The 15877-nt window shown below is 35.5% G+C and overlaps 1 protein-coding gene and 1 non-coding gene across 2 annotated transcripts in view; one reads left to right on the top strand and one right to left on the bottom strand.

Annotated features, from left to right (window-relative positions):
• The window catches only part of ZCWPW2 (zinc finger CW-type and PWWP domain containing 2), a 118499-nt gene that overhangs the window by 38702 nt on the left and 63920 nt on the right, over positions 1-15877 (bottom strand). Inside the window, exon 4 of the mRNA XM_049766476.1 lies at positions 10419-10465. Coding sequence (XP_049622433.1) covers positions 10419-10465 — 47 coding nt within the window. The remainder of the gene's footprint in view (positions 1-10418; positions 10466-15877) is intronic.
• Positions 5789-6003, top strand: LOC125998530 (small nucleolar RNA U3). The gene has a single exon (XR_007492075.1). It is a non-coding gene; the product is annotated as a small nucleolar RNA U3 (small nucleolar RNA).

A 15877-nucleotide genomic window follows, 5' to 3' on the forward strand; every position in this document is an offset into this window, starting at 1 on the left:
TCCATCTTGTATTGTGACCTTGATACTGCCCTACAAAGCTCATTTCAAATCTTTTACTGCCTCAGTCCCAAACATTATTTCCCCCCATTTACCCATGTAGGTGCAGCTCATGACATGAAGCTCACCACATAGAGTGATGAGTGCAGTTAGAGAAATAACTACACTGAAAACTATCACAACAATGTGAATGAATGAGGGAAATAGAAAGCCTGTCTCAAGTACAGATTTGGGAGGTTGGGGAGGTGGGATATTTGGGAAATTGGTGGTGGGAATCTTGCACTGGGAAAGGGAAGTGCTCTTTACATGACTGTAATCATACAACTACAATCATATTTGTAATCACAGTGTTTAAATAAAGATAATTTGAAAAAATAAAAAAAGAACTTGGAGAATGGCATGATTTCCATATGCAGATACTAATGCTTTATCACAAGGAAAGAAAAACAGTTTTTAACTCCTTGCTATTCACGCTGATACACCATTTCCCCTCTATTTCCCAGATCCTCTCAGCACATTGGCTATCTTATAGACACTGCTAGAAGTAACTACTTGCTTAAAGTTTGATCCACATACTGAAAGACAAATTTTTAAAAAGAGCGAATAAAAAAATACACAAATCTCAAAGCAGGCTTTAAAAACCTTAAATAACAAATATAATTGTACACTCTGAAAAATAGATATTTTGAATCAAGGGTTCTTTATTATTCTCATTCATGATACAGAAAAAATTTTGAATAAAATCAGTTAATATATTTTGTTTACTTGTAATATTCTACTAAGAATAATTAACCCAGAGAATTTCTACAGACATAAATTCAAGAGGAGGGAGGTAAATCTTCCTATATAGTAACCAAGCTGATTTAGTTACTAAACATTCTTGTTAAAAATCATTCCTTGGGGCAAGGAACGTGACTAAGTAGTATAGAACACATGTTTTTGCCTCCTTGATTCTCTCGCTCTGATCCCCATAACATTGAATTAAAAGAAGATCATTTCCCTGGAAGGCTGCTTCATTATAGTGCCTTAGAGTAATGCAATTTCCTTCTGAATATATGACCATAGGGTAATTTAAATTGGTATTATAAGAACTTACTATGTTAAGTTTTCCAGTGATCATTTGAAAGAGTAAATTAATTATTTTCTGTAGTAGTATTTTTACATATATTTAAAAAATACAAATGCATTTGAAGTGAGTGCATTTACACTTTTTTCATAAGGGCCTCCTCCAGAAGTGCTGAGTGCCCAGGGTCACTCCCAGTGACTCTTTGTCCTATATCTGCTGAAAAATATTTAGTAATTAAGTTTGGGCCCAGGAATAATTGGAAACTACCAGGGTCACCAAAATAGTGACAGGGAGAAAACTAGTGGTGCTCTGGAGCCACCAGGACTATATATATACACCAGGCAATGTTGGGTTTGGGCAAAAAGCAATGCAGAAGATCAAACTCAAGACTCACACTATGCATGTGCTCTTCGCTGGAATAGAATTTAAAATTTAGATCAAAAAAACATTTAAGATGAAATGCCCTCTATTTGGGGCTGGGGAGACAGTACAGTGAGTAGAACACTTTCCTTGAATGAGTTCGAATGAGTTTGAATAAGTTTGGTTTGGCAACTCCTGTTCTCCTGGTGTGATTCCATAATCATAAAGGGTTTTTTTTTTTGTTTTTGTTTTTGGTTTTTGGGCCACACCTGGCTGCGCTCAGGAGTTACTCCTGGCTATCTGCTCAGAAATAGCTCCTGGCAGGCCCGGGGACCATATGAAATGCCGGGATTTGAACCAACCACCTTAGGTTCTGGGTTGGCTGCTTGCAAGGCAAACGCCGCTATGCTATCACTCCAGCCCTAATTATAAATGTTTTAAAAACTAATAAAAATAAATTAAAAAGCTCTATTTTGATAAGTTATTATAGAAAAACATGCACTATGTATTTGTTTCACTCTGCTTAAATTTTACCTTCAGAAACTAAAAGAAAACAAGTCAAATTAAAGGAATCTATAGTAGAAAACAGTCTAGAAAATGGCTAAATTGTGATATAGCTGAATGATTCAAATTTGGGGAATGGCCTATGTAAAGCTAAGTGACATCTATAAACTAGAAGCAAAAATGAAACTAAACGAGTTTTGAAACTTGAATATGACTCTTCTCCGGGGGTTTCTCTGCTTATTATTATTTTTAGAGCTTTTCTTCTGCCCTAAAGCAAAAAACCAGCAGTAGGGATCTATTATAATATTTATCTTTGGGAAATGATAGATAAGTGAATCAAGTGAGTTATAGTATATAAATTTCATATTAATTTCAAGCTCATTAGTTAACACAAACATATAGCTATTTAGTCATAAAGTGTAAGCATCTTACACTGCAAGTAGTCGGATGAAAAATCCTGAATATAAAGAACTTTTGCCATCATTTGGGGAACTGTTTTCTTCAGAACTTATAATAGCCTAAGTTCTTGACACAAACATGTATAAATTGTATAGATGTATAAATTACAGTAGTCATTTTCAATTTAGGTACTCCTAATTGTCTTTTTGTTTCTGCTATTCTTAAAGTTGGAATTTGATCATTAAAGACACTGCTAACGTCCAAATCCTAAAGAGTTCTACTTATGTTTTCATTAAATTTATCTTATGAATTTTTATCTAATTCAAGGTCTTTCATTAAAGTTGAAATAACACTTGTAAATAGTGTATGTCTCTAGCTTCATTTATATGCATGTGACAACCCACTATTCCCAGCATCCTTTCTTGGTTCTCCTTTCTCCTCTATAAGCACCAAGAACCTTGGTTTATAGATTAACTGTTCATAAATCTGAAAGTTCATTTCTGTACTCTCAATTCTGTATTTATGATCTCAGAATCTATCTTTATTCCAGAAACAAATAGCTTTGATTACAATACCCTATAGTCTTTTTTATTTTTCTAATATTCTAAACTAGAATTTCACATTATATTTGGTTACTATGCTTTTCTCTAGTCTGTCCTACAATCCACAGATAATTCTTTTTTTTTTTATTTGTTTGGCCACACCCAGTGATGCTCAGAGTTTACTCCTGGCAATGCGCTCGCCAATTAGTCCTGGCTTGGGGGACTATATGGGACGCCAAGGGATCGAACTTCGGTCTGCCCTAGGCTAGCGCCAGCAAGGCAGACACCTTACCATTCCATACCACCGCTTGGGCCCCAGTTCTTTTTTGTGGAAGTGAAGTATGGTGGGGCATACCAACAAGTACTCAGGTGGTCTGAGGGCCTCACCTGCAATTCTACACCAACCAGGCAGGTGGTTCAATTCCAGAGTCCAAGAATATACAGGGCACTGACAGAACTCTATAAAAAAAATCTAATTCCATCAAAAAAATGGGGAGAAGAAATGAACAGACACTTTGATAAAGAAGAAATACAAATGGCCAAAAGGCACATAACAAATGCTCCTCATCACTAATCATCAGGGAGATGCAAATCAAAACAATGATGAGATACCATCTCACACCACAGAGATTGGCACACATCACAAAAAACGAGAACAGTCGGTGCTGGCGGGGATGTAGAGAGAAAGGAACTCTTATCCACTGCTGGTGGGAATGCCATCTAGTCCAACCTCTATGGAAAGCGATATGGAGATTCCTCCAAAAACTGGAAATTGAGCTCCCATTCGACCCAGCTATTTCACTCTTAGGAATATACCCTAGGAATACATGAATACAATACAAAAATCCCTTCCTCACACCTAAATTTATTGCAGCACTATTCACAATAGCCAGGCTCTGGAAACAAGCAAGATGCCCTTCAACAGATGAATGGCTAAAGAAACTGTGGTACAAAACTGTGGTACATATACACAATGGAATATTATGCAGCTGTCAGGAGAGATGAAGTCATGAAATTTTCCTATACAGGGATGTACATGGAATATATCATGCTGAGTGAAATAAGCCAGAGGGGGGGGGGAGAGACACACAGAATAGTCTCACTCATCTATGGGTTTTAAGAAAAATAAAAGTCATTTTTGCAACAATCCTGAGACAATGAGGGCTGGAACATCCAGCTCACTTCGTGAAGCTCACCACAAAGAGTGGTGAGTGCAGTTATAGAAATAACTATACTGAGAACTACCATAACCATGTGAATAAATGAGGGAACTGGAAATCCTGTCTAGAGTACAGGTTCGGGTGGGGTGGGATGGAGGGAGATTTGGGACATTGGTGGTGGGAATGTTGCACTGGTGAAAGGAGAGTGTTCTTTACATGACTGAAACCTAATCACAATCATATTTGTAATCAAGATGCTTAAATAAAGATATGAAAACAAGAATATGATGCTGTTTGGGCCCTGTTTTGTTTTGTTTTGGTTTGGTTTTTGGGTCACACCCGGCAGTGCTCAGGGGTTACCCCTGGCTCTATACTCAGAAATCGCTCCTGGCAGTCACAGGGGACCATATGGGACACCAGGATTCGAACCACGGACCTTTTGCATGAAAGGAAAATGCCTTACCTCTATGCTATCTCTCCGGCCCCATCTGTTTGGGTCCTGTGATGCTAAGGAAACTTATGCTAGCCCAAAGGCACTGAGAGTCTCCAAGGCCACAACTGGTGGTCTTCGGGGTTCTCTGTGGTTGCATCTGGAGATGAATGGGGAACAATGTGGTACAGGGAGCTGAATATGAGTTGGGTACATGCTAGCCATATGACCTAACTGTTGTACTATCTTGAGCCCTTTACAGTAATGTCTTAATATTTCCTTTTCTGTGATGAAGGTTATCCCCTTTACTTCAGCAATTGCTCTGCTGAAATTTGATAACAATGTTAAAGGTTTATTTACAACCATACATATTTCTATTTTTAATTTTTTAAAAACTTTTTGATCTACAATACTTTTTGCAGAATACTGCAGTTATCTATAAGGCTGTAATTAGTTGCAAGACTCACATAGGCTCATGAGGCCAGGCTGCCCGGTGGGGCGAGGGGCCCTCAGAGGGACACCGATTTGTAGAGACCCATCTGGAATTTCCATCATCAGGGGAGAGAAAGAGGTAAACCAGAGGGAGAGCTAGAAGCCAAGTATCCTGTATACACTCCGAAAGTCTGAAGTCTGCTGCTGCCTGGGGTTATCTGAGGGAGAGGAATATATAGAAATTGACAGGTCAGAGAGGGCCGGGAGAGGCCAACAGATCTGGGTTCGAGAGAGAATAGAAAATGAAGGATATAGAGTAGGCAGGATCTCGCTGATGCTTTCTTTACCTCTGGTTGCTCTGTCTCTACCCTGGCCCCCCTCAAATTGTCAAAGTTTTTCTTCTTATACCACAGTCACAAGAGGACATTCCCATGGGGCCTGTCCAGGTCCAATTCCTAGGGCGTGTCCAGTGAACACTTGGGGTGTCCAAGTCTAATTATCCTTACATCAACACTTTTAGTAATTCAGGACTGGAGCGATAGCACAGCAGGCAGGTCATTTGTCTAGCTTGCGGCTGACCCGGGACCAACCCAGGTTCGATACTCGGCATCACATTTGGTCCCCCCAAGCCTGTCAGGAAGGATTTCTGAGTGAAGTGCCAGGAATAACCCTTGAGCGCTACTGAGTGTGGCACAAAAACCAAAAGAAAAACGATAAAACTAAAATGTTTGGAGGTGGCACAAGGTGTGTGTATGTGTGTGTTATCTGTGTCTAACATTATAGTTTACTTTGTACTTCTTGATTTTCCTATCAATCTAGAAATTGTTAATTTCTAGAATTTGTAAGCTAAAACAATTTAGATGTTTCCTTAAAACAAATAGACTGTCATTTCTACAATAATAATGTTGAGGGTTTTTTTTTAAAGGTTATTCAGCAATTTAGGAAAAAAAAACAAAAACAGTGTGCTTCCTGAAGCCACAGGAGGAGTCAGAGCATCCTCTCCTGAGAATGAAGCCCACTCTAAGTGTTGCTTCTGCGACTTCTTTTGGCCATTGATGATTGTTCTTCCCTTTCTTTGGAAGGGGTAGAGGGAGAGGATGCAGTCTGAGTAGTTAAACACACACACACACACATACACACACACACACACAACAATGTGCTTATATAGGGGGCCGACTTGCCAACTTTTAGTAATATTTCCTATAAAAATATTTACACAAATTATTTAAAGTGCGCAATGATGTTACTGCAATTTTACTTGCACTTTGCAAAGCATGAGTTAATCTTAACATGAAGGAGATAGTTCAATAAATTAAGACATATCCATAAAATAAAATGCATGTAAACACTTTAGATAGTATATGTCATTCACTTGAAAGATGTCCAGAATATATTAAGTAAACAAAGCAATCTGCTTACCCATATTTGTGCTAGTATCTTATATATATAATTTATCCATGATCATTTATTTATACAGATATACATAAATATAGAATGTATTTAATAATAAATGCATCTTTAATATAATATATGAATAAACTTATAGAGACTATAAAAAAGTGATTTTTCCTTAGAACTAAAATTTTAACTGAATATAAATGCTATTTCTCTAATTTAAAAAAATCTTTTGAATGCAATAAACCCTACAAAAAACAGTTGGATTATGACATATAAATAATAACATGAACAGAATATATTCAATGATTAAAATTACTCAAATTGACATGCATATATAAATAATAGTGAAATTCTATTAAAATTAAATTAATAGGGCCAAACGATAGCTCAGAGGTAAGGCATTTGACTTACACGTGGCTGATCCAGGACAGACCTCAGTTAAAACCCTGATGTCACAATGGTCCCCCAAGCCAGGATCAATTTCTGAGTGCATAGCCAGGAGTAAACCCTGAGCATTACTGGGTGTGGCCCAAAAACCAAAAAACAATTTTAAATTAAATTAATAAAATTGGCTTAATTAAGTTGGTGAATTTTGGACAATTTTAAACATTTTATCCTTCAACTTATTTTATTATGTTGGTAAAAATAAGCTAAATTTTGATATCAATGTGGAAATTTTTAAAAAATAAGGTCTTTACAGGGCTGTAATATGTGAGTAGGATATTTGACTTGCGCAAGGCCAACCTGGGTCCTATCTATGCATCCCACATAGTCCCCTAAACCATCCAGGAGTAATTCTGGAGTGGAGAAAAAGGAGTAAGCCCTGAGCACAGCTAGAGGGTAGCCCCAAAACAAAACCAAAACAAAATGAAAAGGTCTTTACATAATCTTAAATATGATGTTATTAAAAGGCTAGGAAAGCTAAATATTTTTCAGTCTCTCCTAAAGAGAAATTAAGGAGAACATACTGACATTTATTAAACAAGGACCTGCTAAAATAAAGTAATTATATGCTATTAATTGCTTTTCAAGGTAACTTTTATAACACTCATACAAGGTAATTATTATTGTTCCCAAAATAGCGATTACTTCAATGAGGTGCAAAGGTGTTAACTTGCCTCAGATCACATAACAACTAAGTAGCAGAATTAGCTGCTGTAGCCAGATAAATTTCATTCATAAGATTATATTCTTTCTACTGCATCATGCTATCTCCTGTTTACACAGGAATATTAAAGTAGGAAGGAATTTAGAAACACTTTAATTAGGACTACCCTTGTTTACATCAAATAGACTCAAATTAGTACTTTGACAGACTCAATTTTTTACACACTGCTGACAATGGACAGAAGTTAGGCCAGTGCATATATACTACTCACACTATCTAAACAGAGCTGAACATATGACAAAAGGAGTCTATAGGAGTGGCAGAGACCTTATGACAGAACTCTTACATTGACCCTAGAAACCTACTCACAAGCATTTCAGAACAGTGCTTAAGGTGGTGAAACTCTTAAATCTCTCTCCATATGGTGGGAATAACTGCCAGAAAAAAAATTGGCATAGACCAACACATACCTTAAACAATTCAGTTTTCAAGGTCTCTTCATAATTCAAGAAAGATAGGCAGTACCCTGGTTAGTTTTCAATCTAGAAATCACACTTCAGGAAATCTATCCTATAGGAACAACAGCACCAGAATATAAGAATTCATATACAAGGATGCTCATTATTTATAGTCAGAGTGATAGTATAGCTACTAAAGTGCTTGCCTTGCATTCACCAGGCCTGATTCATCTCAGAATCACAGGATGGAGATGACCAAGCACTACAGGGATAACCTGGATAACCCCCAGCATTGAAGGTCCCACATCCTTGGCTCCTGCGTTAAACTCCCAACCAGGGAAATAATCAAGCATGGGGTCCCAGGCTTGAAGAACACCACTTGGTAGACCCTTCACCCGAAAAGCTGTGAACTACAATAGCAGCTAAATGCACCAGCACATTTCTTAGTATATATGCAGCTGACTAAAATCTGTGATATAGATATCCTGTCAAGATAAACGTTTAAAATAATCTCTATTTGTTAGTCATTTACTAGGCAAAAAATGAAATTAAAAAGACAAAATAAAAATTTTATTTAATATGTTCAACAGATAAAAATTACTGTCAAATGGCCTCAGGATATTCTACAGTCATTCTAGTATTTCACACTTATTTAAAGCAACAAAAACTCACTCATTTGTCTTATAGTCTATGTTATACTATGTATGTTACATAACAGTAATATCTGTTACATATGTCTACTATAGTATGCCTATGTTACAGCTTTAACAAACTATATCCATACGTTAGAGTCCAGGCTATGGGCTATATTTGAAAAGTGCTACTATAAGGACTGTATGTACTACTTTCACTGAGAATCATAATAAAAATAAAATAATACATAGAAAAGTTAATTGTAATTCATTATAAATTTTTCATTTAAATTTGTTACTAGGAAAATTGAAAAGCATTCTATCCACATCAGTAACCCTTTACTCTTCATATATTTATCCTCTCCAAAAATCACTTCACACATACATATAAGACCAATTTCCTTTATTTTCAAGGGCAATCTTGTGAATTCTTCTCTTCAGAGGCACAACAGGCATTATTGAGTAAAAAAATCCAAATCTGACATATAATCAAAAAACAGAAAGAAAAAGGACAAAACAAAATTTGGTTGAAAAAACTTCCTATATTCAGAATAATATGTGTTGAGTTGCTTACCTCATTGCTTGCTCAATATAAATTGCTGTCCAACTTTTCTTTTGCTCCTAAAGGGTTATACTCAAACCTTTTCTAGGTCTATGCCTCTGCCAACCTCATAGGGACTACTAATGAGAATAAGGGTTTCTTTTGATCGCAGTTCCTTTTCTATGTCATCAATATGTTAACTACCTATAAGAACATTTTTAAACATGGACTGCCTTTTCCAGTAATGTCTTATGAAGAATAGATCATTTAGAAAGAAGCCAAAATTCATCCTATACCAATCACAACTTTTTCATTAAGTACAGTCTGAATATCTTCCTGCAGGCAGTACATAGAGTGACATATTAAAATTTTAAACTCGTTTAAAATAATATCAACTTTATAAACTTCAACTAGAAAAGAGACCAGGGTTAGAAAATTTCTACTGAAGTTCTCCTCAACTTTAAGGTAACGCACATATTAAGTCATACATTATAACTACCAAATTTTCCTTTGGATTGTAAATACTACAACATATTATAATAATAAGTATTTGGGGGGACTGGAGAAATAGTACATGAGTCAATAAGCCTTAACGAGAGATAACTGTAATTGCATACCCAATATCAGATGGTCCTAAACATTACTTGGCACAGCATAGAGAGCCCCCAGAACTATCAGTTAGGGCCCTCAGAACCTTGAGCATAGATAATCACTGATCCCACAAGGCTCTAGCAGCACTGCACCCTAAGGCCCTCATATTGAACCACCAGTCCACGGGACAAGAATTGCTAGGAGTGACCCTGGACCTCCTCAGCTTGACTTCGGGGGCCTTCCCCCCAATTAGAGTATATACATGTAATACGACGTAGATAAGTGAAATTTGTTAATTAACTTACAATGCCCTCTTCTCACTTGTGACAACTCTAATGACAACACTAATGTAAGTCATAAAGTTTTACTGTCATAAAGAAAACATAAACTCAAATGCCATTATGAAAAAAATAATATGTCATTTTTAAACATTTATTTGTGAGTCAGAGTAGAAGATTAGGGCATTTTCCTTGCATACAGCAGACCTGTTTTGATCTGCAGGACCCCAGATTGTCTCCATTACTTGCCAGGAGTGATCACTGAGTGTAGGACAAGAGTATGCCTTGAGAACTGCAAGGTGGCTCAACAACCACCTCTATCTTCATCCCATATTAAAATAACAAAATTAAATTTTGCTTAATATGTCTACCTTTTAGTGCTATAGTTACCTACCACTCAAAAATGTTACCACACTGCATACACTACAACAGAATGATCCCTCCATTGCATTTCATAAAAATTAATATTAATCTGATCAAATTTGAAGTCTATGGATTTTATGTAAGAAAATATGATCTTACCCTTTTTTTGGATACTATAGCAACTTTAGCAACTCCTTTGGATTTATCTGTAAGAAAATAAAGAACAATTACTTTTTAAAAAGTGTCTGTACTCTTATTAAATAAATGCAAATTTATGCAATTTATATCTTTTACTTTTTTATATTGTAATACTCTCAGTTCCTTTGATCAAAAATAAATAAATAAATAAAATAAGCTCCTCAGAATTGGTTAAAACACAGTGATCTGAAGGTGATAACAAGGATTTTCTATACAAACTTGACAAATAACATCTCCAAACATGATTGGATTTAGAAAATCATAACTGCATCAGTGAAACATACCAACCCCTTTGGGGAAGCCCATGTTCTCTATTCCATCACATTTCCCTACATAAATGTCTTCCAATAAACAATTTTACTTTAAAATTTTTGTTTTATAAATCTTAATACTTTAATAATAAAAACAAATATAAACAAATAAAAATAAAGAAGATTGATAATAAAGTTTTAGAGCTATATTTATCATAAGTAGAAGCATTTATTTTACTACTATAGGAATAAAATTCACAATAAATATATAAGGAGAATATCTGAAATATAGACATTACGCATAAACACCTGGCATCTAAAGCTAATTCTGTAGTAGAAAATAATTTGGTATCAAACACTGAAATTCAGAGGTGCATGTTATAATATTTATCCCTACAACTGGCTGGTCACATAGTTATATATCTGTTAGTTGTATACTTGATGTATGTATGAATGTACCCATCTCCTTCCTAATGAAGAAGCATGGATAAGACCACCTACCAGCTCTGATGGTTCCTAGACTAGGAGAAACTGTCAAATCTTTTGCAAACCTAAACTTTTTACATGTTCAAAGTTGCAGAATTAGAAGTGAGAGATAGTAGAGCATGTAGGGTAAGAGCTTTACATGCAGGTTCAATACCCTATATCCTATAAACTTCCATGGCAAAGAGCCAGGAATAAAACCTGAGCACCTACAGATGTGACCTGCCACCACCACCACCACAAAAAAAAAAAAAAAGTGTTGCAGAATTACCTTTCAATGAAATAAAAATATTGGGGAAGGGTGTTATTAAAACTATTCTGGTTTCAAATGTCAAGGATAAATTATAATAATGAAGTTTGAGTCACTAGTGATTTCCCTATTGAGCAACAATATGTTCTTATTCAACTTTGGCAACACTTACCACTTTCTAAGAGATAAATATTTCAAAAAAGATTTAATCTCCTCCTCTTAGGAATCTATGCATGTAGGAAACTCAGTTGCAAAGGGGCTAGTGCAATAGCATAGTGGGTAGGAGGCTTGCATTGCCTATAACTGCCAGAAATAACTCTTGAACATCACTGGGTGTGTTGCCAAAACCAAACCAAATTAACCTATATATATATATATATATATATATATATATATATATATATATATATACTAAAAATATAAAAAACAAAAATATATAAACATAAAAAGGAAAAAATTAACAGGAAATACATATTTTGAACATTTTTGGGGGGATAGGGGTCTGCTATACCTGGCTGTATTCATGTGACCTTATGGTGTTGGGGACAGAATGTGGTCCTCCTGCATGCAAAATGTAAGCTCAGCCTAATAGAGCTATCTCAGCCCATATTTAAATAACAAAAATGAGCTTCATTATTCTTTCCACAGGGTAATTCATATCCTTAATGTGAAAAAGACATAAAAAAATGAAACTGTTCCAAATAAGTATAGGTGGTTATGCCTTATATCATGTCATGTTTTAAATTGTATTTCTTCATATTAGAGAAGTACAGATATTAACATACATCAAGTACCTATCTTTTAAAAATGATTTTAAAAAATCTTAACCTTTTATGAGCTCAAAATAAGTCAGTATGTAAATTCTTAAATGTGATAGCTAAGAGCATTTTCTTAAAAATTAAAAAAAGAAAAGGCACCAGAGATGGAGCAAAGTGGGTAAGATGTTTTCCTTACATGTGGTCAGCCCTGGTTCAATCCTGGGTACCACATATAGTCTCTTGAGCACTGCTAGTAGTGATCCTTTAACATAGAATAAGGAATAATGCCTGAGAAGGTGTGACTCAACCTCTCATCCCCTTTAATTCTCCAAAGAGAAAAAGCATTGTCCAGTTTCTGATCTTTCATGTAAGGAGCTTAGAATTCACCATTTTATCCTAACAAGGAAAACAAATGCAAATTATCAATAACTCTTTTAAGATCCTTCAGAGAAGAAAGGTCACAGTACAAAACACTGTCCCATTTTGGGAGAGAGAGAAAAGCAAATACATAGATTCACAAGTTACTGGAGCAGAAACTTCCACAGAAATCATTGCCAGGTAGAAAACCATGAGCTGTAGTTGATTAATTTCTGGATACTTAGTATGAACAAATCTTAGAGAGAACAAAAAACCTTAGGGACCCAGACTTGTGGAAGAAATATATACTTTTATGTGTTTACTTCAGGACCTTTCCAACATTTGTTCCAATGGAGAAAACTGGAGGAAAGTATCTTTGTACTTATAGCAGCAGGCAGGAAAAAAAAGAAAATCAACATTTTGAAAAATACCAGAGCAATCAAGTAACAAGACCTACTCTCAAGAGAAAACATCCCTTTGGGATGATTTCAGAGTCTAATCAACGTAGAGGAAGAGAAAGATCTCATTCAGTTTGTTGTAGCCTTCCACGTGGGAAAGGAAATATCCAATTCCAGTTACAATGTACAACATAAGGAGTAGGAAATGAAGAATTATTGCGGAAGTTCAAAGTTCAGGAATGAAATCTAGTGAAGGATGCAGAATGCTTCTCCACAACCAAACTCTTCCACTATACTACTAAAGACCTATTCACCACACCTCCTTTTAATTCATACATTCTGTCTCCCTTTACCCAAAATTATTATACATAAATTATATATAATTATATATAAATCAATGTAAGTAGTAGAAATGTAAGTATATATGGAAATTCAGAAAGAATAGTTAGAATTTTTAAAAACACTGCCAGAAAAATGAAGAAAAATATGCCTTTTATGTGCTCATTAGTAAACTCAGAACATACTGCTATGAAAGAATCCTGAACTTGCAGATACAACAATGTAAACTTCTAAAATTTATAGAAAATTAAAATAAAAACTGGAAAATAGAATAGAATTCTCTCAGATCTATGGGGCAAAAGTGTCATAAATGTATAATATGAATACCAACAAGAAAAGGAACAGAAGTTACATTTAAAGCAATAGTGGAAAAGGAGATGGTCCCATGAAACTAAGGCAAACAGAGTGGAGTTCTATTTATGATTCAGAAGTGCCATTTTGCACCTGGATCAGGATGCTGAGGGTAAAGAGAAGCACCAAGACAAGATGAGGAATCTTCTAGCAAGTCCAGTTAGGCTCCTCCCAGTTACAGAAAATAAGATAAAATAAATAAAATGGATAAGTTCTTGTATTCCTATAACATCCTCAGGCTGAACCAAGGTGATCTGGAATACATCAATAGGTCTATCACTATAAAAGAAATTGAGATGGTCATTACAAGTCTTTCCCTAAACAAAAGCCCAGGCCCAGATGGATCCTCTAATAAATTCTTTCAAATTTTAAAGATGACCTACTGCCAATCATTTTTAGACTCTTTCAGAAAATTAAAGAAACAGGAATACATTCAAATAAATTCTATGAAACCAATAACACGCTAATACCAAAAGCAGAGAGAGATGCCACACAAAAAAAGAGATAGTTATAGAGTGAGAATTATAGGCTGACACCATAATAAAGTAGTAATAATTAAAACAGCATAGTATTGAAATAAAGACAACCACATATTAATGAAATAGACTTGAGTATCCTGAGACAGACCTTCAAGTATATGCTGAATTAATCTTTGAAAATAAGTAAGAAAAGTGAAATGGGGCAAGAAAGATGTCTTTAATAAGTGGCTCAGGAAAAACTAGTCAGCTACAAGCAAAAAACTGTACTTAAAATGCTTTTTAATGCCATGCACAAAAGTTAAATAAAAATGGATTAAAGACCTTGATATGAGATAAGAAATCATAAGGTACAATGAGGAAAATATAAGCAGAACTCACCATGATATTGAAGCTAAAAGCATCTTCAAGGATAAAACACCACTGACCTGGGGCCCGAGTGAAAGCATAGTGGTAGGGTGTTTGCCTTGCACTCAGTTGACCCAGGAAGGACCTGAGTTCGATCCGCAACATCCCATGTGATCCCCAAGTCAGGAGCGATTTTTGAGCCAGTAGTAACCCCTGAGTGTCACTAGGTGTGGCCCAAAACCAAAAAAACAAAGTAAACAAACAAACAAACAAAAAAACACTACTGACCATGTCAGTGGAAGAACAGATAAACAAATGGGACTACATTAAACTAAGAAACTTCTGCACCTCAAAGGAAATGATGAGTAAGATCAAAGTCTGACCATAAATGTGATAAATTATACATCCAAAACCTATCTGATAAGGGGCTAATATCTAAGATATTAGCTTACAGAGAATAATAGAAAAAGAAAAACAGCTAACTCTATCAAAAAAGGGAGGGGGAGAAGAGATTAACAAAATTTCCCTCAAAGAAATATAGATGGTAAAAAGGCACATGTAAAGAAGATCTGTTATTAATCATTAGGGAAATGCAAATCTGGCACAAATCAAAAATAACAAGTATATATGGGTAGTGTGTATATAGGGAGAAAAAGACTCTCATTCACTGCTGGTGGGAATGTAGACTAATCCAAATTCTTTTGAAAACAATATGAACTTTTATTAAGTACTCTAAATTGAGCATCCGTATGACCCAGCAATACTCTCCTGAATATGTCTTAATGACTCAAAATAACAATGCAAAAATCACTGCTATGTTCATTGCAGTATTATTTACAATAGTCAGGATCTGGAAACTACTCAAATGCCCAAAAACAGACAGGCAGATAAAGAAACAGTGGTACATCCACACAGTGGAATATTATATAGCTATTAGGAAAAAAGAAGTCATTATATTTGCAAATACATGGATGGATATGAAGAGTACTATGCTGAATGAAATTAGTCAGAGGAAGAAGAATAGACATAGAATAATCTCATTCTTTTGTGAAATTTTAAAAATATTACTCGAACTCCAACATGTGCCAGTTCTAATATGATATCCTGACGAGGAAATTGGGAACAAATGGACATAAGAACAGGTTATCCTACCTTACCAACTAATGATAAAACAAAATCAGAAGACTTACCACACTATGGGCCGTGCAAAACCAAGAACGTGATCTACAGATGACTGGCTGATAGAACCATGACCGGGCAGTATGTATTCTGGGACCACAAGAAAGCCCTAGTCTAGGGTTTGGTCTACGTCCTGCACAACAATCATGACCTCTAATTCCAGAGTCCTGACTGAGGCAATTGCAACTGAGCGGGGACGATATCCCAGGCTCCATCCGAGTTTCAGTGCA

Source organism: Suncus etruscus, chromosome 20 (assembly GCF_024139225.1).
Source record: "Suncus etruscus isolate mSunEtr1 chromosome 20, mSunEtr1.pri.cur, whole genome shotgun sequence".
Lineage (NCBI taxonomy): Eukaryota > Metazoa > Chordata > Mammalia > Eulipotyphla > Soricidae > Suncus > Suncus etruscus.